The sequence below is a fragment of the Schistocerca piceifrons genome, chromosome 9 (assembly GCF_021461385.2).
Source record: "Schistocerca piceifrons isolate TAMUIC-IGC-003096 chromosome 9, iqSchPice1.1, whole genome shotgun sequence".
In the NCBI taxonomy this organism is placed as follows: Eukaryota; Metazoa; Arthropoda; class Insecta; order Orthoptera; family Acrididae; genus Schistocerca; species Schistocerca piceifrons.
Genome location: NC_060146.1, coordinates 102,006,555 through 102,032,126, shown reverse-complemented (window position 1 = coordinate 102,032,126; position 25,572 = coordinate 102,006,555). Strand labels below are relative to the sequence as shown.

At 44.1% G+C, this 25,572-nt stretch overlaps 2 protein-coding genes across 6 annotated transcripts in view; both read right to left on the bottom strand.

Moving 5' to 3' along the window:
- The window catches only part of LOC124716734 (cytochrome b5-like), a 46,071-nt gene extending 41,754 nt beyond the window's left edge, over positions 1-4,317 (bottom strand). Inside the window, exon 1 of the mRNA XM_047243278.1 lies at positions 3,955-4,317. Within this exon, the coding sequence (XP_047099234.1) occupies positions 3,955-4,317 (363 nt within the window). The remainder of the gene's footprint in view (positions 1-3,954) is intronic.
- LOC124717362 (spectrin beta chain) overlaps positions 1-25,572 on the bottom strand; it is a 496,390-nt gene that overhangs the window by 291,938 nt on the left and 178,880 nt on the right. The gene's annotated exons all lie outside the window — the stretch shown is intronic.

Below are 25,572 nucleotides of genomic sequence, written 5' to 3'. Positions count from 1 at the left end.
TTGGTGTGGCCCTCCCAAGAGTTTAAAGCCCCAAATATTTTCTTACTGCCTTTTCTGAGGTTGCCTTGCAACAGTTGTTCATGTGTCTCTTGTCTACCCCACCGTACTGCTATTTGGTACGGTGCGGTATAGTCTAAGTGTTCAATAGAACCGCGTCTCGTCCGTCGCCCGTTTTAAGATTTGCGAGCCGCATCCATATCGACGTATAATCCCAGTATGCAATTTGTGTAGGTTGGCTGCGCCCTGTTAACGTTTTTTACATCGCGGAAAATGTTTCCCTTGCCGCAAGTGATACTGAAGGAGAGCACGGTGCAAAACAGCGCATAAATACTAAATCAAAAGATATGTTTTGTATAATTTTTAACGGACGTAACCACTGAGCTAGAGTTGATTTGTGTATTTTTTTTATTTTGAAATGAAAAGATTTACATACTTTGTTAATTATAACATATATGCTTAATTGTCATAATTCGTTGGGTGTAGTATGTATCACACGTAGAGAGGTTTATGGTATAGTGTTTAAAAGAAGGAAAATATTTTGTGGGACGTTGCGCATCGTAGAGGCTACAGGATTTGAGTGTACGTTGATAGTAATCAGATTTCATTGCATTTAAGTTTTTGTAATTAAAAATTTTATGATTAATATTTTATTGCCTTTAGAGATCATAGGTGATATCTAGGAAAATTTTTGAATTGCCATCTGGTATTACAATCTTTTATTTAACGTTGCATGATGCAATCTGAATTTTCTTTGGTTTAAAAAGGGATTCTGAGTTTTAAGCGTTGTAAATTGATTCTGTGAGCCGTTCTTTGATCTGTTAAAATAATACTTCAGGAACTTTCATTAAGAAACTATCTTCAGCATCTTGCTGTTCATGATAACGAAGGTTCTATTACTACTTTAAAATCAAGTTAATGAAGTCGTAAAACTTTAAAGGTAAAAAGCTTTTATTAGAGAAACGGTGCCTGCCCATACTCCACACAATAATGTATTAGAAAGGTTAAACAGCAATGACCTCAGTGAAATGCGACCACTGGAAAACGAATGAATAGTGGACTGGAGTCTAGATCTATTTTGTGGTGACTGCAGTAACTGAAGTAATGTTTAAGAAGGTAGCGTTGAAAGATGAAAACAGTACATAATTTGTAAATAAAGTCACGTAACATCTTTCGAGGTTTAGGGAACTATGTCGTACGTGAGGTGTTAGTGGCAGAGTATGAGATTTCTGTCTGTCATATTCTCTCTCTTTGTTCGCACCAGTGTGCCTGAATTATTTTCCAGTGCATCTATGATGTATCATCCAGACCGCCACTGAAGCCGTTAGGGGTGTGTGTGTGTGTGTGTGTGTGTGTGTGTGTGTGTGTGTGTGTGTGTTTGTTTTATTTCCTTGTTTCCAAAGCATTGAAGGTGCTGGAAATGTCGACACAAACCTTTACTTTTCGTCTCTTGTGCATTTTTCGCCGACCCCAGAAGTCTTTAGAGCAAATGACATCTTTTGATCTAGGCTTCACATTACCACTCATACCTGCATCTCGCAAGTGTGCTAACTCTTCCTGCACAACACCGCCAAATCAGTTTCGAGATAAGCTACTCTTTTCCAGTATTGTGAAACGATACTACTTTTCATAGCGTTAATAAACGTGTCCTATGTCACTGTTAGGTCCAGTCTGACTAATTACTTTTGAATTTTCCCCTGGCTATCTGCGCTCTGAAGGACTTTGGCTCTTCAGTAGTAATTCAACTGAAAAGCTTCCTATCTAAACGAAGTCAATACACACGGCGTGTCAGACGAAATATTCCAGGAGGTGAAAAAAACGAAAAGGAATGTAATGCGCTATTCCAAGCATGTTCATCACATATAGGGATCCAACAACAGTATAGGATTACTTACATTTATAGAAAATATAGTAGTTGAACGAGTAGGGAGCGCTGTATTGACGTTGCAGAATGGTGGATTAGCCGTGGCAGTAACATTACCTGGTCACCAACATCTTATTTCTTAACACCGTTACATTTTTCTTTATTGGCCTGGATGGTGAGACAAGGACACAGCAGACAGGCGTATGAGCGGGGTTAACTGCTAGGGGTCACACCATGGACACTGCTGCACGCAAAGGAACGTAGAGGTGCTAAGACTGAAGAGACAACACGTTCTTTATACGAAACAAACGAGCATAGTAGTAGTTGATAACTTTCTTGGAAATTGTGAATTGCTCGTAAATGGGGAACACGCAAGCAACATGTAACAGTGGGTTACAAATTCAGAATTTGTTAAAATTTCATAATCATGATCAACATTTACATGTGTACCAAATGAACAGTCGGACTCCCTGAGTATTGACCTTACCACGTAGGACACCCAGTAACGTCTTCAATCAGCGAAAACAAGCAATGTGAACGCAATATTAAGGCTAATTACCTGAAACAAGACATTTCATGAGAGGGGTGTTCTTTTTAATTTTGAAATTAACGCTTCACACCCCCTGGGTTTTATCAAACCATATCGCACCAGAAGTTTCGTCACGATTGCAGCACATTATGATGCACACTGTAGTGCAGAAAGAACAACACTAGGAGTTGTCTCTAATAAGGCTGCAGCGCAGCAATGGTGAGCACAGTCACAATTTAACATAAGGAGAATAAATAGGAAGCTCAAACCAAGACCAATTAACTGATATTACCAAAAGAAAGTGCCACGACGATCGTGTCAATAGCTGAAAAAGAACTGTAATCGAAGAATAAATTAAATTCTAAGGAAGCTTACCTTTTCAATAGTACTGTAATTATTCTATACATCACTTCTTAAACTAAAGGTGTTGGTCGAAGTGTACGGAAATGATTCTGAAGTGGCAAATACTTTGCTCCTGTGCACAGCCACGTGCAAATCTCAGTTGTGGACAGTCGGGTATAGGGTAATGTCAGGAAACTGTAGGTCCTTTCAACCGTGTGGTCCACTATTCACTGCAGAGGGCTGTTTTTAATGATCACTTCTCTGGCGTTTTCAGTCAGTCATGAGGCTGCAAAAGCTTGCAGGACAGAACACCAGCAGTGAGTACCCATTGCAACGGACAGTGTGCATTTGCAGCCAAAGGACTCGTTGAAAACTCCACTGAAGCGGCCATTTACAGGTGTTCACTCAAGCGGACGCTATGCGCCACTGGGTTAATACTTTGACCAAAACGAAGATTCTGAAAACATGTCTTACAACACCGTGTGCTATATGAGCAGCTAGTGTTGTCGTCTTCAGTGAGAAGACTGGTTTTTTGCAGCTCCCAAGCTAGTCTATGCTGTGTAATGCTCTTCATCCCTGCGCAAAATGTATTATAGGACGAACACAAAAAGACTGTGCGTACGACTTTTCGTTTGCGAAGCAAAGTAATTGATGAACTAATGAACGCGGAGTTAGTACTCATGTCCTATGGAAGTTTCCAGAAAGTATGAACTATCCGAGCTTAATTCTTGAGGTAGTTTTATCTGGATTTCGCCGGCCTTTGTGACCGAGCGGTTCTAGGCGCTTCAATCCGGAACCGCGCTGCTGCTGCTACGGTCGCAAGTTCGAATCCCGCCTCGGGCATGGATGTGTGTGATGTCCTTGGGTTAGTTAGGTTTTAGTTCTAAGTTTAGAGGACTGATGACCTCAGATGTTAAGTCCCATAGTGCTTAGAGCCATTTGTCATTTATGTGGATTTCTTTTAGTATTCCTTTATTGCATAAATTCGAGATCAGCAGTTCAGTTATAATTCTGAAGAAGCTAAAATCCGCTTGCGAGAATTTCCTTCAAGTTTTACATTTGAAAGAAACTGTACATCCCATTAGCCTTACTGGTATTACAGAACCATCATGCAAAGGAGATTGGAGACTACTTCACTAGTTATACGGTTTTGTAAGCTACGTCCTCCTGTACGGTTCTTGCGTTAGTGACCCTTTTCGATATAATACGCTCTGTACAAAACCGTGGCAACAGCTACTAATGCAACAGATACGGCGCACAGTTTCCAGTAACTAAAATTTGTTTCATTTCCAGTGTCTGAGATCGCTGATGGCTTCGCTGTTCTTTGGACGCGGTCCTCCTCAACAAGTTCGCCAATTTTGTATTTTTCCATCATTTCCTTCGCATCAGTAGAATGACCAACATCTTCGAAAACATCTGTAGCATCCTTCCCAGCTTGCTCTATGAGAATTTCCGCGCCTCCGGGGTGATCGTCCAAAAACGCAGTGATGTCGTACACGGCGTTGTTTATTACCATGACAGTACGATTTCTGTCCTTGCACTTCGCCACTTCAGCCATACTCAACAGCTTCACAGGTTCCTCCATGGCAATCGTAAACCCTTAATTACCTGCTGGAACTGCTTTAGACTGACCACAGCATCCGCTCGTGTAATTTGGCGGTTTCTTCAAAGTTATTGGGCTGACAGAATAGCTCACTAGTTTTACTCACTAGCAGTGGTTCGATGAAGTGCCGGGAACTGCAGCTTACCTGCAAAACAAAGAAAAAACATTTAGAATATTTGAAGTTAGGGCTACCTTGACTGCGCAAAGAATGCTATGAAAACACTGAAAACGGTAACCCTTGACAGTTTAATTTATTAATATTGAATATGCATTTCAGTACTGAATACTTTCTGTTCAGCTGCTGATTTTGTGCCTGGATTCTGCAAGCTACGAAAAACAATGTTATCTAGCAAAGCGTCGTAGCAACATCGCCTAAATCAGCACTAACACATATAACAGACAATATGCACGTTAAGATAAGGTATTAAATCTAGGTATGTCATAACTTTAATAAACTGAAATGTAGCCGTTTATGAGTTTGCTTTCGTGTTATCATTTGGTATACATTATACACATACCGAAATAATGGGTAAAAAAGCTGAAGTAAGATCTATTGGTTTTACAGAAATTAAACCATATGGAAATTACAATGCCAAACAAGGAAATAAGCAGCCAGGTATGTTCATAAATAGTTGCTATATATTACCATAAATACTGGTCTTTTTACCATCAATACTATGTTAAAAATACGCGATACCCAACTTTTTTAGTCGGAAGATAGGTTTGGTGCAGACAACGTGTTATATTTCATTATCTCACTTCCTATAAATAAAGTTGACAACAGCATCATTTAAGTGTTATGTGGGCACATCTTAACTCACTCAGCTTCTTACATTTTCTGGAAGGGTCAGAACTTTACATCCATCGGCACTCTGTCGCCATTAACAGGGATCGGAGAAGTGAGCACTTCCAGGCTTTAAAATTTTCTAAGACTTCAACAGTAGAATGAGCGGTTCTGAAACCTCGAGAATTTGCAACAGACTTTCGGAAACCTGTCTCCTGTCCGAGAGACCGTCTTTCAATGCTTTTACTTGTTTCTAAGAGGCAGAATTTGAGGACAGAGCTTGTGTACTTTCCGATAATGCGGTGACGCAAGAAAATTCCCACGTGCACAAAATTGTTCGACAAAAGTAAGTTACATTTAACGACGTCATTTGTCCGAAATCCGTTAAGACTGTCTCCGAGCCACAAAAATTTCATCCTGATGACACTATCGCTCGTTAACGGATAGCAAATGGGCATCAGGGTTGAATGATACAAGGAAATACTGATGCAATACACGTCACCAGTTATAGACGCTTATGCGAAATTTCTGGTGGGCGGTCAACTGTGGGGCACTTTCCCAATGACCATCCACTAACAAAAGTGTGTGGAGAGGGAGGGGGGGGGGGAGAGAGAGAGAGAGAGAGAGAGAGAGAGAGAGAGAGAGAGAGAGAGAGAGAGAGAGAGAGAGAGAGAGAGGGGGGGGGATGAGGAGGAGGAGGCAGGCCTTCGCTGCACGTTGATCCTGACGATTCGTATGTTTATACGTTATATCAGCGACTACATAATTAGTGTGTGTGCGCTATTTGCCCGTGGTTTCCTAATCCTCCTCACGTATTTAACAATATTCTCCGTCACTAATGAGAAACCCTGCTAACTAAGTGTTAGGTAGCCGACAGACTCTTTCTTATACCATTAAATATTCAGTCCATTGTACACTATAGAAACTGACCTCCCTGCATTCTGCTGACATGCCCATACCATTATAGCTCTTTCTAGTCAACAGTATCATTGAGCGAAATTTGAACATTCATTCGTCTCTATTTTGTTCCCCGTTTCCTCTTTTCTTCCACATCACTGCTGGACGTCTGAAATTCATCTCCACAGCTATTAATTAGAAATTTACTTGCCATTTCATTGTGTAAACCTGTAAATCACCCATTATAATGCTCCTAACTACTGCTTCTCTATCAATTCTTACGTGCGTATCACAGAAATTCAATTTAATATAGCAATACGAATCTCCTCCTTATTTGTTCTTGATATAATTTCCATCATTTGTAATTCTACCCTTTAGGTATTTATATTCGTCAGTAGCTGCTTCCTTCCCATCCACCACGTATTCAGTTTTCCTTTATATTTAGCCCCTACTTTTTATACTCTTACAGCAGCATATACTCGTATCCTCATAGTCTTGGGTTAAAATCAGTTGGTCATCTGCAAATATGCTTTACAGTCTCTTCTGTACATATTTTATACCAGCGCAGTAAGCGAGTTCAAATGGATATAGGTTGTGGTAGTTAGTAGAGATGAGGCTTGCACAAAAACAAGACGACAAAGACCACGACCACCAATCAAACGAACTACTTTCTTACCAATTATCTGTTAACAGGTAAACGATGTGATCAACTGTTTATTTATGAGTCGTAAGGCCTGCTTATTCTTGAGGCTCCATTCTTTATATTCTTGTCCTAAGAAATGTTTAATAATTCTTCTGTAAAGTCTACTGAAGGCACTGGTATGCTGTTACACCCCCGTAATTTCGACAATCATCTTTCGTCTCTTTCCTATTACTGAAGCATATCCTATTTACCAATCACTTTGTACAAACTTTGTGGGAGGCTCAATACATTCCATTTTTCTAGTGAAAACGGGAATTGCTGTAACTAGTGTCATCACATTATACTTTTCATTACGCGTTCTAGAAGATTACACCTCCACCGTGTGGTGGATTTATGTCAATTAACACGACACGAATGTCTTGTCTGTACGTGTTTTGGGAACCTGTGGTACCTTCAGTGATCACAGGCTCCATTTTCAGTTTATTTATCTCATATACTAAACATGAAACTAAACCAGAAGACTTCCCATTTCTTGCATTTCTCAAGCTTCGCTCGGAAAATCCTACAACATTAAAATCTGCTGTCTAAGGTCCTGTTAGAACGGTGATTCCGATCCCAAACAAGCTGAAATACTGAAATGTCCGCATGACTGAATACCATTTAACTCGGAGTAACATAGTGAAATGTTCCACATACGGTATTGTCGCGCGTGTGACGTGCAAAACAAGCAGCGAACTGGACGACGTCGACACGGTCAGATCGGCAGACAGAGAGGCAGCGCGCGACACAGCTACCTCTGTATAACGTGCCGTTGAATAGAGGCGGGCCAGAACTTTGCACCTGTTCCCATTCGGCGCAGCCACAAACAAGAGAGCCGATAAGATTAGCGGCTATCTTCCGGCGACTCGGCAAACAGAACCCGCGGCGACAAGTGCGAAACGCCGCCGGCTGTTCACTACACAGCCCAATGTCGGCGACAAAGTTACGCTCGGCAACTGGGGCACCACAAACTAATTACTTCGCGAAGTTCGTACCAGCTACTTTGTTCCGAGGACAATTTTATTGTAACATAGTGACGGCAGCGGCTCAGCATTACGAACTGCTTTAGTGATTTCTGACGATCCGTTTACGCCATGATCACACGTAGCGAGCAGCAGTTTCTCACGTAAGATGTGCTATAAACTGTAATTTCATAATCTAATTCCCTCAGTATCACCACATATAATTTGCCTATACTCCATTACCCATAGTTTACTTTTGCTAATGTACATTTTGTAACCACTTTTCAAGACCATATCCGTTCCGTTCACCTTCACCTTCTATGGCAACCACAACGTCATCTCCAAACCGCACAGCATTCATTCCAACCCCCCCCCCCCCCCCTCTCTCTCTCTCTCTCTCTCTCTCTCTCTCTCTCTCTCTCTCTCTCTCTCTCTCTCTCTCTCTCTCTTTTTTCCTTTATTGCTATCTCAATGCACACATTGAATAACCTCAGGGACAGGCAACAATCTTGTTTCATTCCCTACTTAACTACTGGTTCCCTTTCACGTCCTGTAACTCATACAACCGCGGTGTGATTTTTGTACAAGTCGAGCAACAAAACTGTAAACCTAGTGCTGCGTTACGCAGATTACGAGCGTCGAATTCACACGGCTACTAACACTAACTGGAGATTAGAGTGCTGCCAACATTTCTCGAAAGAAGACATCCGCGATATAATAATCAAAGCATTTTGGGATTGCAGCGTCATAGATATCCACGCGATGACATTAAAATCTACGCCATTTAAGTATCAGACTATTTTCCTTCCACATCCATATCTTACGCAACATATCACATTTCCAGACACAAACTTGAGAATAATGAGCCAAGTCGACGCATGTCACACACTCATACTGCCATTGTTATGAGCACCCGGGTGACGACTTTTTATTCGTCGTAATGTTCCCGCTTGCGCACCACGTGCATTGTGCCGAGACAATAATGACGCCAGCCTTACTGCACATTTCTGGCCGACGGAGCCGTCAGTTTTATTGTCGCCATAAAACTCGGCGGGGCTAGATTGACAGCCGAGATTAGGCCGGTCAATATTTGCGACTGACGAGCACGCCCCAAAATAACACAAGATGTGCGGCGTCGCCTGCACCTCAGTCCAATGCATTGCGTAACACCAATACGAGAAACTTATGAGCGTCTGAATAAAAACGATCATTAAAGAAATAAATTATCATTATGATACGTAGCAACGTTTAAAGGCACCCGAAGCCAACTTCCGTTCAACTTATAATTCTATACGCGAACTTTATTCATCCATTACGAAGTTACATAGCAATGTCTGTGGTACTTACCAGTTAAAATTCCACTTGTATTTTTAACAAAAATTGTTACATTTTTATTTGTAGTTGACGCTGTTAATAATTCACATATATGGATGCAATATTTTCAAAGTGAGAGTGAAAAATTATTGTAAATGTGAATGTATCACAAATACGGGTAGGACGGAAACTGTCTCCGTAAAGATTTTTATGAACGTTTTTATTACACAAATTTTTTTTACAAGTCATATTTCTACATTTGAATGAATGATTTGGACTATCATGTGTTCACTTTTTCTGTATTTTGTGGGCGTCCCTGATTGTGAAGAAATTTCTCAACTCTCCGTGAGCACCGCTGTCTTATCAGGGGTGACTGCCATTCCTCATCAAGTGCAGTAAGCTCTTGCGTGGACGAGGTTCTTCTAAGACTACATTTTGTAGTCTTGACCCCAAGTGCCCCACAAGGGTTTACGTCTGGGCTCTTTCCAGCCCAGTCATCCCAAACAACAGGGAATGTTCTCTTCAAGAGTGCCGTTGTTTGGTTGTGTGAGCTGTGGCTCTGTCTTCCACAACAGCATTGTCTAATTTTGGGAAAAGACCATTCCGGACTGCTGTAGTATAGAAGGTAACAATGCTTTCCTGATACTGGCCACCACTGACGGTCCTTTTTGCATGAACCACATGCAGTTCAGTTTTTCCATACTCACAAGAGCTTCCAGCGAAAATTATCTTCAATCACTACTTTTGTCGGTGGAATGGTGAAATTCTCTCTGGTTCTTGAGAACAGATTTGGACACTTTGTTTCTTGGAGTTCGGATGAAACTCTACTAGACTATTGTCTGTACAGAAAACGTTCATCGTTTTCCTTTTACCTTCAGGGTTGGGATTACAGAAAGCTTCAGACATCACTGTTTCACAAAATTCCTGACGATCAATAATTTTTTTGACAGCATGGGTTTTGTTGGTTGGCTGTAAGCATGTTTCCTCCACGGCTTTTTACGAATAAAATCTTTTTCATTTGCTCTACCGATGGTTTTCTGACTCTGCTGGTAGTAATCTGAGAAATTCAGACGGTTCGCAGCTGTTGGAGTACTGGCGCCATACCGTGTGTGATTTCGTTTTTAGTGTTCGGTGTGCTTTATTGGTCGTACAACTCTGCTGCTGTCACTATCACTACCACACCTCTTAACTCAGTCTTACGGTGTTTGGGTCAACACACAATGTTTGACCAATCCTGGTGTTAGACATTACACTGCTACGGAGGCCTTTAATCTGGAAATGAACATGTTCTCGTTTCCGTCCCATTTTTAATGATACACTTAAAGACGAACACAAACACAGAGCAATATACAGACAGTTAAAAATTAATTTAAATAAGCAATGTATACGTCCACTAAACCGAAGAAACTCAAACTTTTACCAGACTCTTTATCGTCCTAATTAAAATTTGGAGACAATATTACATTCTGTTCTTTCATTACATTGAAACGCAAGAATACGTAAAAAATATTTCCAAGCAGCAGACAAACAACTGTGGGAATGTGCTCACTATGATTCATCAACTAATGCAGACACGCATAAAATTCATAAGGCCATCACTATGTTGGTGTGAAGTGGTACGATCTTCGCGGAGTATCAAACCTCGTTGGCTCTGTTAATAAAACAGGGAGTAATGTTCCTTCCATCCTATATATATCTCCTTTAAGCATTTTAAATAGTATCACAAAGCTATCTGTCGGACTGAATGTGTTATGTCTGAAATACTTTATAGTGTTCATCGGAGGTGAGGGTATCATCTGGAGTGCACCAGGGAAGTGTGGTAGGTCTGCTGCTGTTTTCTGTCTACATAAATGATCTTTTGGATAGAGTGGATAGCAATGTGTGGTTGTTTGCTGATGATGCTGTGGTGTACGGGAAGGTGTCGTCACAGGATTTGTGATTGGAGTAAAGAATGGCAGCTAACTCTAAATATAGATAAATGTAAATTAATGCAGATAGATAGGAAAAGAATCCCGTAATGTTTGAATACTCCATTAGTAGTGTAGCTCTTGACACAGTCACGTCGATTAAATATTTGGGCGTAACATTGCAGAGCGATATGAGGTGGGACAAGCATATACTGGCAGTTGTGGGGAAGGCGGATAGTCGTCTTCGGTTCGTTGGTAGAATTTTGGGAAGGTATGGTTCATCTGTAAAGGAAACCGCTTATAAAACACTAATACGACCTATTCTTGAGTACTGCGCGAGCGTTTGGGATCCCTATCAGGTCGGATTGAGGGAGGACATAGAAGCAATTCAGAGGCGGGCTGCTTTTGATTTGTTACTGGTAGGTTTGAGTGTTACGGAAATGCTTCAGGAACTCGGGTGGGAGTCTCTAGAGGAAAGGAGGCGTTCCTTTCGTGAATCGCTACTGAGGAAATTTAGAGAGCTAGCATTTGAGGCTGACTGCAGTACAATTTTACTGCCGCTAATTTATATTACACGGAAAGACCACAAAGATAAGAGATTAGGGCTCGTACAGAAGCATATAGGCAGTCATTTTTCCCTCGTTCTGTTTGGGAGTGGAACAGGGAGGGAAGATGCTAGTTGTGGTACGATGAACCCTCTGCCACGCACCGTATCGTGGATTGCGGAGTAATTATGTATATGTAGTGTCGTCAAGAAGTATAAATAAATTATGGTTGATTACGGTCATCACTTATCAGTGACAAAATGGTGTATCCCCACATCTATTTGTGCTTCAACGACCTTAATTAGATCGCTGAGCTTGTCTGCTTGCAGTGCATTTAGAGGAAAAAAGGGAAAGTACAATTATAGTACCATTAAGGAAAAACAAAGTAGTCAGCATGTGTGCCCAAATTTTGGTAGCAACTGAAATGTGTTTAGTATAAAACATTCTGACTTCTTGCTTTTTTTTGTGGTTTTAGGGCGCACAACTTCAACGGTCAGTAGCGCCCAGACTACGTTAGGAATGCAACGCGAGTCACAAGTTTAAAACAGCAACGAAACGGAAAACACGATAAAAGACAGACTGACAGGCATAGGATTTAAAAAAACCAGCATAATCAAATGTCCTTAGAGAGGGTTGTCAAGTTGATAAAATGAAGAACGCGAGCAGCTGCTCGTGGGTCATCCGCTAAAATGGCATCTAGAGTACATGGCAGGCCAAGATCAAGACGCAGTGTGTTAAAATCCGGACAGGACGTTAAATTGTGGCAGACCGTCAGCAATTGCCCACATGGGCAGAACGGCGACGGCGCAGCCGTCAGCAGATGGCGATGGCTGAACCGGCAGTGTCCAATTCGTAACCGGGCCAAAACTACCTCCTCCCGCCGAGAAGGGCGTGAGGAGGACGTCCAAGCCGCGGGAAGAGGTTTCAAGGCCCGAAGCTTGTTGTCCGTAAGTGCAGCCCAATCGGCATGCCACATCGATAAAATGCGCCGGCAAATGACCCTGCTACAATTTGACGAAGGGACACAACAAGAAGCTGTCCAAGGCTGGAGGACCACAGCCTTGGCCGCGGCATCTGCAGCTTCGTTCCCAGGGATACAGACATGGCCAGGAACCCACATAAAGCTAACCGGAGAACCGACGTCCACCAGCTGCTGAAGAGAGCGTTGGATCCGGTGCACGAAAGGGTGAACCGGGTACGGATCACTGAGGCTCTGGATGGCGCTCATGGAATCGGAGCAGATGACATATGCAGAATGTCGGTGGCGGCAGATGTAAAGAACAGCCTGGTAGAAGGCAAAGAGCTCAGCTGTGAAGACCGAACAATGGCCATGGAGCCGGTATTTGAAACTTTGTGCCCCGACAATAAAGGAACACCCGACCCCGTCATTGGTCTTAGAGCCATCTGTATAAATGAAGGTCATATTAATGAGCTTCGAACGAAGTTCGACAAAACGGGAGTGGTAGACTGAACCGGGAGTAACCTCCTTTGGGAGCGAGCTGAGGTCAAGGTGAACGCGAACCTGAGCCTGGAGCCAAGGTGGCGTGTGGCTCTCGCCCACTCGAAAGGTTGCAGGGAGTGAAAAATTAAGTGTTGAAGGAGGCGACGAAAGCGAACTCCAGGGGGTAGCAGGGCAGAGACATACAACCCGTATTGACGGTCGAGAGAGAGTCGTCAAAAAAGGAACGATAAGACGGGTGGTCGGGCATTGCCAGTAGCCGACAGGCATACCGACAAAGCAGTATATCGCGCCGGTAGGTGAGTGGCAATTCACCAGCGTCAGCATGAAGACTCTCGACGGGACTAGTATAAAACGCTCCGATCGCAAGTCGTAAACCCCGATGTTGTATGGAGTTGAGGCGGCGTAAGATGGATGGCCGTGCAGAGGAGTATACGAAGCTCCCATAATCCAGCTTGGAGCGGACGATCGACCGATATAGGCGAAGTAGGACGGTTCGATCCGCTCCCCACGACATACCACTGAGAACACGGAGGACATTTAGAGAACGGGTACAACGGGCAGCCAAATATGACACATGTGGAGACCAGCTAAGTTTCCTGTCAAATGTAAGACCTAAAAATTTTGTTGTCTCCACGAATGGGAGAGCAACGGGACCGAGTCGTAAGGACGGTGGGAGAAACTTTGTAGCGCCAGAAGTTAATACAGACCGTCTTCTCGGCAGAAAAACGGAAGCCATTGGCGACGCTCCAGGAGTAAAGATGGTCAAGAGAACGCTGAAGACAGCGCTCCAGGAAACGTACGCTGCGCGCTGCAATAGATGGTAAAATCGTCCACGAAAAGGGAGCCTGATACATCAGCTGGGAGGGAATCCATTATTGGATTGATCGCTATGGCGAAGAGAGCGACGCTCAAAACTGTGCCCTGTGGACCCCATTCTCCTGGCGAAAGGTGTCTGACAGGACAGAACCCACACGTACCCTGAACTGTCGATTCATTAAAAAGGAACGAATAAAAAGAGGGAGGCGACCGCGAAGGCCCCATGTATGCATGGTGCGGAGAATGCCCGCCCTCCAACAGGTGTCGTAAGCCTTCTCCAAATCAAAGAACACAGCCGCGGTCGGGCGCTTCCGCAAGAAGTTATTCATAATGAAGGTCGACAAGGTAACCAGATGGTCAACAGCAGAGCGGCGCCTACGAAATCCACATTGTACATTGGTAAGTAGGCGTCGAGACTCGAGCAGCCAAACCAAACGGGAGTTAACCATTCGCTCCATCACTTTACAGACACAGCTGGTAAGCGAGATGGGTCGATAACTGGAAGGCAAGTGCTTGTCCTTCCCCGGCTTAGGGATCGGGACAACAATAGACTCGCGCCAGCATGCGGGAACACGTCCCTCAATCCAGATGCGATTGTATGTACAAAGAAGAAAACCTTTACCCGCAGGAGAAAGGTTCTTCAGCATCTGAATATGAATAGAATCAGGCCCTGGAGCGGAGGACCGTGATCGGCCAAGTGCGTTTTCGAGTTCCCTCGTGGTGAATGGGGCATTATAACTTTCACGATTCGAGGAGCGGAAGTTAGGTGGCCTAGCCTCCTCTGCCTGTTTGCGGGGGAGGAAGGCAGGGTGGTAATGAGCGGAGCTCGAAACCTCTGCGAAAAAGCGGCCGAAGGCATTGGAGACAGCCTCAGGGGCCACAAGGACGTCATTCGCGACCGTCAAGCCAGAAACTGGTGAGTGGACCTTAGTGTCAGATAGGCGGCGTAGGCTACCCCAGACAACAGAAGGAGTAAAACTGTTGAAGGTGCTTGTGAAAGCAGCCCAGCTGGCTTTCTTGCTTTCTTGCTTTCTTTAATAATACGACGACACTGTGCACGTAATCGTTTATAATTGATACAATTCGCCACTGTAGGGTGGCGTTTAAAGGTGCGTAAAGCACGTCGACGAGCACGTAAAGCGTCTCTACATGCTGCGGTCCACCAGGGGACCGGTACGCGACGTGGAGAAGTAGGGTGAGGGATGGAATATTCAGCAGCAGCGAGAATGACTTCCGTGAGGTGTGCGACCTGACGATCGCAGCTTGTGGAGGTTTGATCCTGAAAGGTCGCCCTGGAAGAGAAGGGCCCCCAGTCTGCCTTGGAGATGGTCCAACTAGAGGAGCACGGAGAGGGGGTATGCTGCAGGAGATGGATAACACATGGGAAGTGGTCGCTCGAATATGTATCAGAAAGTGCATACCACTCAAACCGGCGTGCAAGTTGGGAGTACATATAGAGAGGTCTAAATGGGAATAGGTGTGAGATGTGTCCGAAAGAAAAGTAGGGGCGCCAGTATTCAGGCAGACAAGAACGAGCTGGTTGAAAAGGTCTGCTAACAGGGAGCCCCTCGGGCAGGATGCTGGAGAGCCCCAAAGGGGATGGTGGGCATTGAAGTCTCCAGTTAACAAAAATGGTGCAGGTAGCTGAGCAATAAGTTGCATCATGTCTGCCCTGGTAACGGCAGACGACGATGGAGTGTAAACGGTACAAATGGAAAATGTAAAAGTGGGGAGAGTAATTCGGATGGCAACTGCCTGCAGGCCGGTGTGCAACGTGATGGGATCGTAGTAAATATCATCCCGGACCAGCAACATAACCCCTCCATGAGCCGGGATACCTACCACAGGGGGTAGGTCAAAACACACAGAGGTGCAGTGTGCCAAGGCAATTTGATCGCATGGGCGTAGCTTCGTTTCCTGGAGGGCTACGACGAGCGGACGGTGAAAGCGGAGCAGCAACTTCAAGTCCTCTCGGTTGGAGCGAATGCTGCGAATATTCCAGTGAATAAGTGCCATCGTAAAAAGAAAAGGAAGATGAAAGAAGGGGTCACCTCGAAGGCCGCTGAGGGCCTGGCTTCGAGCGAGCACTGCCGCCGCTATCAGTAGGCGGACAGTCATCGTCCATTGGTTCTATAGGTTCATCGGCCATCTTGGTAAGATGGCCGGGAGGGGGAGCTTCCTCCGCCGGTGAACGGCCAGATGTCCGGCTACTAGCGGTGCGGCCAGGCGAAACGGATGACGGCCTGGGGCGGCAACCGCTGGGTGGCGCAGGAGAAGAGATGCGCCGTGGCGGAGAAGGAGAACTGTGCTTCCTATGAGCCTTCTTGGAAGGTCGTTTGGTGGAAGTACCGGTCAATGGCTGGGAGGTCGAGGTACGTAGGAAGTCTGCACGGGACGGTTCCTTCTTGAAGGCCCGTGCATCTGACTTCTGGGTCTTCGTCTTAGCAGAAGCTGATGAAGGAGCTGGTGTCTGTGGGGTGATGGGAAGAAGAGGAGACGTCGACCGCGCGATCTTAGCACTGGCTGAACGGACGACCGTGGTGCTGAAGGTCAGATCGCATGTCTGGGTTGCCACCTCCCTGGTAGTCCGTGGAGAGGCGAGGACAGTACTGTATTTCCCCGCTGGGAGCAGCGTGGGCTTCCTACTAGCCAATAGCTTGCGAGCAGCCGAGGTGGACACTTTCTCTTTGACCCGAATTTCTTGGATACAGCGTTCTTCCTTATAGACGGGACAGTCGCGGGAGGATGCTGCATGGTCACCCTGACAGTTCACACAACGAGGAGACGGAGGTGGACAGTCACCCTCATGAGCATCCCTGCCACAAGTGCCGCATTGGAACAAGACTGTCGAGTGTGATTAAAACGCTGACACTGGTAGCAGCGCGTAGGTGTCGGGACATAGGGGCGAACAGAAATAACCTCGTAGCCCGCCTTGATGCGCGATGGCAGCTTAACACTATCAAAGGTCAAGAAAAGTGTCCGGGTCGGTACAAGGTCATTGTTGACCTTTTTCATGACCCTATGGACAGCCGTCACGCCCTGCTCAGCGAGGAAAGATTGAATCTCCTCGTCAGTCAATCCGTCGAGGGACCTAGTATAGACCACACCACGAGACGAATTCAAAGTTCGGTGGGCCTCCACCCGGACAGGGAACGTGTACAGGAGTGTGGCTCGAAGCAGTTTCTGTGCCTGAAAGGCGCTCTCAGTTTCTAGTAACAAGGTACCATTACGCAACCTCGTACAAGACTTAACAGTATCGGCTATGGCATATACGCCCTTCTGGATAACGAAAGGGTTGATAGAGGAAAAATTCTTTCCGTCCTCAGATCGAGAAATGACGAGGAACTGTGGGGGTAGGCGGTAGTACTTTTGTCACTGGGGGCTGGTCATGTTTCCGTTTGCGGGCAGAAGTCGAGAGAGAAGAAGAGAAATCCATTGCGGAGGAATCCCCCATGATTGCCAGCGTCTCCGATGGCGCGCTCCTTCCTTATGGGGACCTTCTCAGAGGGCACTCCCGCCTTAGGTGAATGTTTACACCTCAGGTCACACCTCCCGAGAAACAGACGGAGGGACCAATCGGCATGGTCAGAAGGTATCAGCTCAGGCAATCACCCCTCCCGGGGCCTGGCCTTTACCAGGGGGTACGTGCGTGCCTTACTTGTCTACCCAGGGCGGGGAATTACGCGTTACCCCGTCACCGGCTACGCGTGGGTCGGCCTTCAGGCGCGCACAGGGAGGAAGAAGAAGAAGAAGAAGAAGAAGAAGAAGAAGAAGAGGAAGAGGAGAGAGAGGGAGGGGGAGAGAGAGAGAGAGAGAGAGAGGACAGACTGTCTCAAACGCCGAGGCGGAGACCAGAGAAGGCAAGGAGAAGAAGGCAAGGCAAGGAGAAGAAGGCAAGGCAAGGAGAAGAAGGCAAGGCAAGGAGAAGAAGGCAAGGCAAGGAGAAGAAGGCAAGGCAAGGAGAAGAAGGCAAGGCAAGGAGAAGAAGGCAAGGCAAGGAGAAGAAGGCAAGGCAAGGAGAAGAAGGCAAGGCAAGGAGAAGAAGGCAAGGCAAGGAGAAGAAGGCAAGGCAAGGAGAAGAAGGCAAGGCAAGGAGAAGAAGGCAAGGCAAGGAGAAGAAGGCAAGGCAAGGAGAAGAAGGCAAGGCAAGGAGAAGAAGGCAAGGCAAGGTGAAGAAGGCAAGGCAAAGAGTAAGGAAGACAGTGAGATGGAGAAGAACGAAGAAAGGAACCAACCAAAGAAGGAAGAAACTTGAAGTGAAAACCAAAAAGACCACAAATATAGGTCGTGGGACCGTCCGTCTCTGGACGCAGGCGCTAACTACCCCCTTGAGGGGGACGGACTCCTTTTAGTCGCCTCTTACGACAGGCAGGAAGACCTCGGGCCTATTCTAACCCCCGGACCCGCAGGGGGACTTCTTGCTTTGTCAACTCAGGGTGAAACCTCTAGCTTTCGTGTACCACCTCCAAGGTCTTCGTCAGGAGCAACTGTGGAGGCCTTATACATTCCACAGACCAATATTTCTGGCTCTCCTCTGCATCGAAGGCTCGCCTACATGCACCGCTTAGATTATATCGACTGTCACTGTTTAAGATCTCACGCATTCTTATTTCTACAGCCTTTTTAATTACAGAATCCCGTTATGTGTGTGTCTGGGATAAAACTCTTGTTTCGTCAAACCGCATTCTGTGTGTGTTTGAGAGACAGTGCCCATCAACCGCAGATTTCTCCACTTCCCGATTATTAAAATGCCGTTGATGTTCTGCACACCGGCCGGAAACTGACCGATTCAATTGCTTCCGCACTAACAAGGGATATTATAAATGCCAGGTACCTGACGCCGAGTGTGTCCTCAACAGGGCGTAGCGTCTCCTTTATCTCCTTAGGAGGTCGGAAGGAAGGTCTTACACTTTATCTTCCCTGAACTGCCTATGTTGCTGAATGTAGCGCCGTACAAATGAATAAATACAATCGGTAGATCTTCACGTGATTGTTCAGTATTTTCACTTTTCCTTTTGTTGGAGAACGGTGACTTCATAACATGTTACCCACGGCCGTCCTTTTGGAACACGTACTTAAGATGATTACTTTAGGAATCAAAGTGATCCTCGTCAGAAACTGTTATTGCTCTGCGTACCGACTGGGTGACAAGAACTCTGGGCGCTAAGATATAAATCAGTGTGTGTCGGCTTGCGGTACAGTGGCCGAGACGTCCATCTGACATTCGTTGTACCAAAACATCCCGAAATAACATCCTTCCCTTTTTCTCTGTCTTGACAGTGAACTGGACGTATGGATGCATACTGCTCATGTGCTCAAGAGCTTCTACGCCGTACTGCCAGACAACAGATGTGTCGTCAACGTAACGATTGAACATTTTCAGCAACTGATTTCTGTCTTAGCGCCCAGAGTTCTCGTCATCCAGTCCAGAAGAGCGTTTTAAATACACTGGCACACAGAGTAACAGTTTCTGCCGAGGGTCGCTCTGATTCCGAAATTAAACATCTTCCGTACGTGTTCCGAAATAACGGCTGTGGGTCACGCGATATGAAGTCATCCTTCCCAAATGGAAGTGAAAATCCAGAACAATCACATAACGAGCTACCGATTGTAATCCTTTTCTAAAGCGCGACATTCGGCAAATTACGGCAGCTCTGGGAAGAAGGGGTGTAGGACCTTTCTTCCAACCTCCTAAGGAAATAAGAGACGCTACGCTCTGTCGAGGGGACACTTTGCACCGGATACCTGACATTTATAACATCCCTTGTTAGTGCGGATGCAATTATATCAGTCAGTTCATCCATACCGTTTCCGGCCGCTGTGCAAATCAACAACAGCATTTTAAAAATTGAGAAGTGGAGAAATCTGCACAGACATTGGCGCCAATGTCTGCGCAATCATTACGTAATAACCGATCAATCAGAAGCCGTCTATGGAATAGATAAAGCATTCACAGCAGCAATTTTGACAAGTCAGTTGCTCTTGACGAAGACGTTGGAGGTAATCGTCGAAAGCTAGAGGTTTTTCCCTGACTGACGCGGCAAGAAGTCCGAGAATGTTTTCTACAACAGTGCCGTCACGAAGGATTTCGTTCTAAACTTAACTGCTTTCTAAAATTTCTTCTAGACGCCCACTTCTATATGCAACGTTTGACAAAACACGCATTTCATCTAAAAGGGGATTCACAATTTCCTCAGGTGGATTCAATCGATAACATTCCTCTCACTAATAAGCGACCTGGTCATTTTGGCTTCACCCTTCAAGTAGCCTGAAAGTTCTTATGTTGGGTGGGGTACAGAAAACATAAACGTATTCCAAATGCGGGTGTAAACAGCAAAAATTGGGAAATAACTCCGAGGAACGGCACACAAGTGTACTATTTTCAATTTTGATCCTAGAGAAACCTAACTGATCACTGTCACTTTTGACATGAGTCGCTAACGCACTTACATCCATTCCGGAGCAAATTATGAATCCTATTAATATAGCGAAGCAAGCTGTCTAACGTAGAGCACCTGGTGCAAAGTAATCACTCAGTATCAACTTCTAGTTGCTGGAAGGCACTTGACAGCTAGTCAGACATATTACATATTACAATCTTTTTAATTGTTTTGTAGAACACAATTAAGATGCGATGTCTTTAAAACGTCTCTAAAATACGAAGCAGTGTTAATTTTATACGTAAAGTCACTATAGCCATGAAATCATCAAAATGTTCTCTCTTCTTACTTGCACTTTACACTAAAATTTAGTTCCTCTCGACACAAAATCTGTTTTGTCCTTTCCTTGCAGAAGAAAGAAATGAACATGCAGGAGGGCTGTCCAGGGAACAGCACAGTGTCAACTATGGGAATGTCCTACGAACTGTTAGCACAAAACCATCTGCGCTCCTCATTTTAACTTTCGTAACTATCTGCTTCTTGGCGTAATGTTTGCACATACTACACCATTCTATCCAGGTGTGAAATCTGCGCGATTAACTACTCGCAACCACTCTCTCGGCGAGAGTAAGGAAGATATTCGCACCGAAACTTTAATACTTTCCTTGTTCATCTTCGTTAGGTTTTAAGCTACATCTTCCAGGAGCTCGCGCTTTATTAGCATCTGTCGTGAGCTACCACTTTCCGTCATGCTGCGCCCTCTCAAATATTTTTCCTTGGGCACATTTTACGTCACAGACGCGTACATCTGAGTACTGCTGACGACTGTCGTTACGTAAGAGTCGCTTTTAGAAAACAGGGTTTACACTGCATACGTAAGTGTGTTTGCAATATGATTTAACGTCAAGAATCCAAGGATTACTCAAATTGGAAGCCAGCTTCGAGGAGCTATAACCGGTTACTAAGGTATTCGTAATTTCCAGTTCATATCACACTGTGTCGCATATAGCTCAAAATGTTATAGGTCTTGGCCTACGCCAATCCCACGTTTTTTTTTTTTTTTTTTTTTTTTAAAGGGCTCATCGGACAAGGGTCTAGCGTTACAAAATAAGGTGAAGGATATAGCGTACCGCTCCGGTACCGTCAGTAACTGCTAAACGATAGGTTGAGATATTACTATACTTGTGTTGACATGCGTTTATCATCAGTAGATGGTAAGTCCCATACTACTTCACAGAGCGTAGGGGAACGATGCGGGAGACCTGAACCGCCGTACTAGGCAAGGTCCTAGTGGAGGTGGTTTGCCGTTGCCTTGCTCCGACCGTAATGAGGATATTATCAGTAGAGGGCGCCAGTAATAAGTTAACACAAATTCTTAAGTGTACAATCCCTCCAAAAGCACCTCTGCTGTCATTGATTGTTATTTACTCATTATTCGTACAATTCAGTTTTACGTACTTGATGTTTAACTGACCTAGTAAAAATGGCTAGCTCTGCAACTTGAGGAACAGGTTTTATTTACGAAGTAAAAATGATTTTTTCATTATACTACGTTTAAAATACGACTAAAAAGTATGAAGTGATTTCACCTGGCCGCACACAGATAGTCCTGAGAATATTTGACTGTGGATTTTTAATTGCTATGAAAATATCTGTAACGTGGGGTAGACGAAATAGATAATAGTAAGGAAGCGAACTATTCATGAATGAATTATGCACTGCATTCTCCTCACGTTTTTTCATTTTAAATCTTGCAAGTATTTTCACTGACATTAAAAATTCACAATCACAAATTTTCAAGACTATCTGTATGGGGTTAGGTATCTGTATGGGGGCTAGAAGGAATTACTTTATGTTTTTAAGCCTAATTTAAAAGGCACGGTATATTAAAAATTCATTTTTATTCAAGGAATTATTTTCTGCGTTTTAGTCTTTCGCGTGCGACATTTTTCAATCAATTTAAAACCTTTCAATGGGCTTATAACAGACACACGACGTATATTCCAGGTTCATTTCCGTTTCAGTTTACCTGAGTCAACCAATACACCACTTTTTGTCGCGAAAGTATGTAGAGCAAGGCGCTTTAAGAATTTATTTCCTTTTTTGACAGAGAAAAAAAGAGGCAGAACAACTCTCGCACAAGTATGAAAAAAATTATGTGAACGCCCAAACACGCTAAAGCGGAAGTAAATTCCCGAAACGCGTTAGCCTCCACATAAAAAACGCAACTAATAGAATAACTTCATTATTTACACCATAACGTACGACTGCAAAAACATCGCTTATGACATGTAATTAAGTTTTCCGATCACGCATAGCAGTGAAGGGCAGAACACTTAAACGTGACCGCTTTCCTGGACGCAGCAATAAAACTTATCTGCCCGCCGATTTGTCGTCAAAAACTACAGTGACATAGCTTCCCTAAAGTAGCTGTGCATGCACTTCTTCCAGCTGTGACATTACTAATACTGTATCAACTAACACGGCCTACACGGCTATAGCAGAGAGGTTATTAAATTATGTCTTTGAAAAGCCATAAACATCGAACAGGTGAGTTTGCTTTAATTTTATTAAAGCGACAGCTCATCTATTTTTGAGTAACAAAAATTTGCCCCACGAAACAAGATACGAAGTTCTGTGTTACATTAGATTTTTAACTATTTGGTTCCACTACTTTTGCTACAGGAATTATTTCGAACACTGTGGACACAGAACTAAGCGAGTTAACTTATTCTCCATTTCAATTAACTGGTTTACCAGACGATAATAGGCTAGGGTAGCTTCCCATTCTGGCAACAAATATTTCATACTCAAATGAAAACAATTACGATTGTTATTCGTGGACGTGCATTTGTGCACTCCTAATTAAGTACCGTATTTGGCAATACTTACAGCAGTCTTGCAGAACATTTACTCTTGTGAGGCGCTTACGTAACAATACACTTCAGATTTAATGCAAATAATCATTGCGCAAACAATACTTTCACTTTTCCCGTAACGAATCGAAGTCTCCCTCGTGAATTGCCCAAACAACTTTGGAAATCAGTCTTATATCATTAATTTGTTAGCAGCATAAAAAATTTTAATGCTAATTGTAAATATATCCCCTTCGGAAACATTTCTCTACCATGGAAACAATGGTCTAACAGACGAGTGGTCAATTACGCATTTGCACATGGTATATGAATACGAATGAACTGCTTGTTCCTCGTTGTTACATTTATCTTTAATACGATGTTAAGTAACTACTGCCAGAGAATATTACAGTATAAGCTTTATTTTTTCACTACATACATTATTTTGGAGATTGTTTCGCCTCGCACAAACCACCTGACGACAAATATCACCTAAAATACGGTATCGAGCCCGAACTCTTATTTAATTCTTTCACGGTATGAAAATTCGAGTAAAGCGTAAGTTCCGATATTTGTCACTGAGGCTCATGATGTACGCAACTCATACTAACGAAGCAATCTACTAATTACACTGTTTTAATAACCGATACAATCCCGAGTTTCTGCGATCTCCAACAGCGTATCACTTTCGCCCTCGCACTTCAACAATGTGGAAATCACAAAAATTATCTTATTTACACGGTGTGTCTTTGCCACTAAAATTAATTTCTATATCGTTTTACGTACATTAAATTAGAATCTGTGTACAGAACTAGCGCTCCAAAATCATCGTTAAGGATGGCAGTTTTATTCGCTAACATGGATTCCTTAACATTTAACACGCGCACTAGCTAGAAGTGCAGCTTTCTACTGTAAGAAAACTCCAGCTAATACTGTTTGGTCTCGACTGTACTGTGTCAACAGTGCTTCAGCAACGGCAGAATACGTAACAGTTTACAGCTACTCCTGCTGCACAGCCGTTAATCGACACGACCCTTTCCGATTAATACTCATTCTCCATTTTTCGCCAAGGAATGTTGCGTTTTAATACAAGTCGTCGTATAAAACTACTACTTGCAAATGTAGCAAAATAAAATGCACGTTACAGTATTGACACACATTTTAATTCCTGGGCCTCACGTAACTTTTTTTTTTTTTTTTTTTTTAATTTAGAAAGCCTCAGATGCTCCTTGTACAGCGCTAGGACTAAAATGCCGAATCCAATGCGGAGGTGAAAAAACGATAATTATCTGTATAACACCATCATCATTTAACTCTTCACATCAGGCCTTTAGCTTCCTATCTACCATGCTTTCGGGCAAACTGACTCACGTCCGACGTCACATGAATTCTTTTGCAAACACTGATTGCCTGCTATTATTTCCTCAACGTTTTGAGAGAATTCAGGACTGTGCTTTCCACTGCAGAGCTTAATATCCCCAACACACACACACACACACACACACACACACACACACACACACACACACACACACACACACACACACACACACGGTATAAGAATGGGACGGATGGCGAATTGCTGGCCTGTAAAAAGGTTATCTACGTACAGAGTTCCTTCATCGCAGCTGCACACACAACGGTTTGAACGTCAAGGTTGCTCGGTTTAATCGCATACAGTAACACCGTCATCGTCGGTTTCGCGAACGCTCCTGTGACTGTCCATAGATTCTAAATTTTCTAAAATTACTGCAGGTTCCGACAATGGTGAAACGCTAAAATATTTTGCACTGTGACGTTACAAGGGTCTTGTCCAAACCAGCGTTAATAAAGTTACAGTGCAAAATTTTTCAACAACTGTTCAAAATGGTTCAAATGGCTCTGAGCACTATGCGACTCAACTTCTGAGGTCATCAGTCGCCTAGAACTTAGAACTAATTAAACCTAACTAACCTAAGGACATCACACACATCCATGCCCGAGGCAGGATTCGAACCTGCGACCGCAGCGGTCGCTCGGCTCCAGACTGTAGCGTCTAGAACCGCACGGCCACTCCGGCCGGCTCAACTGCAGCACGAAACTAAATGCCACTAATTAAAATAAGAAGCTGTGCGTTGTGATTCACGTCCGGAGGTGAAGGTCATGTCAAGGACGTCCTTATTTTCCCGCACCCACTGCGATGCCAACCTTTAATTTGTGGTGGAATTATGCGAAATACAGGGAATTCCTGGAGAATGGATAGTGAGTATGTACAAATCAGTCTGTATACCGCAAGTATCAACGGTGATATAAGCCTGATGCTTGCTCTTCTCCTTCGCGAGATGCAGAAAGTAGTAAGTAGGCATTCAGTTCTCTTGACTGCCGGAGTAAAACTCTACACTGCTGTTTACCAGGTTACGCTAGTGTATACCAAGTATGAGATAAGAAGCCAGAATGGATGACGAGTTCTCAGCAGGAACAACCAAATACGCCCTCCCCGATGCAGGCAATGAACGCAGGAAATTGTTGCCAAATTCAGTAGGAACTACAAATAATTATTGCTTGGAGCAGGCAACTACCAACACAATGAAATTTAACGTAAACTGTGTAAACACACTAAATAAATATATGTTAGACTAGGGCAAATAAACGAG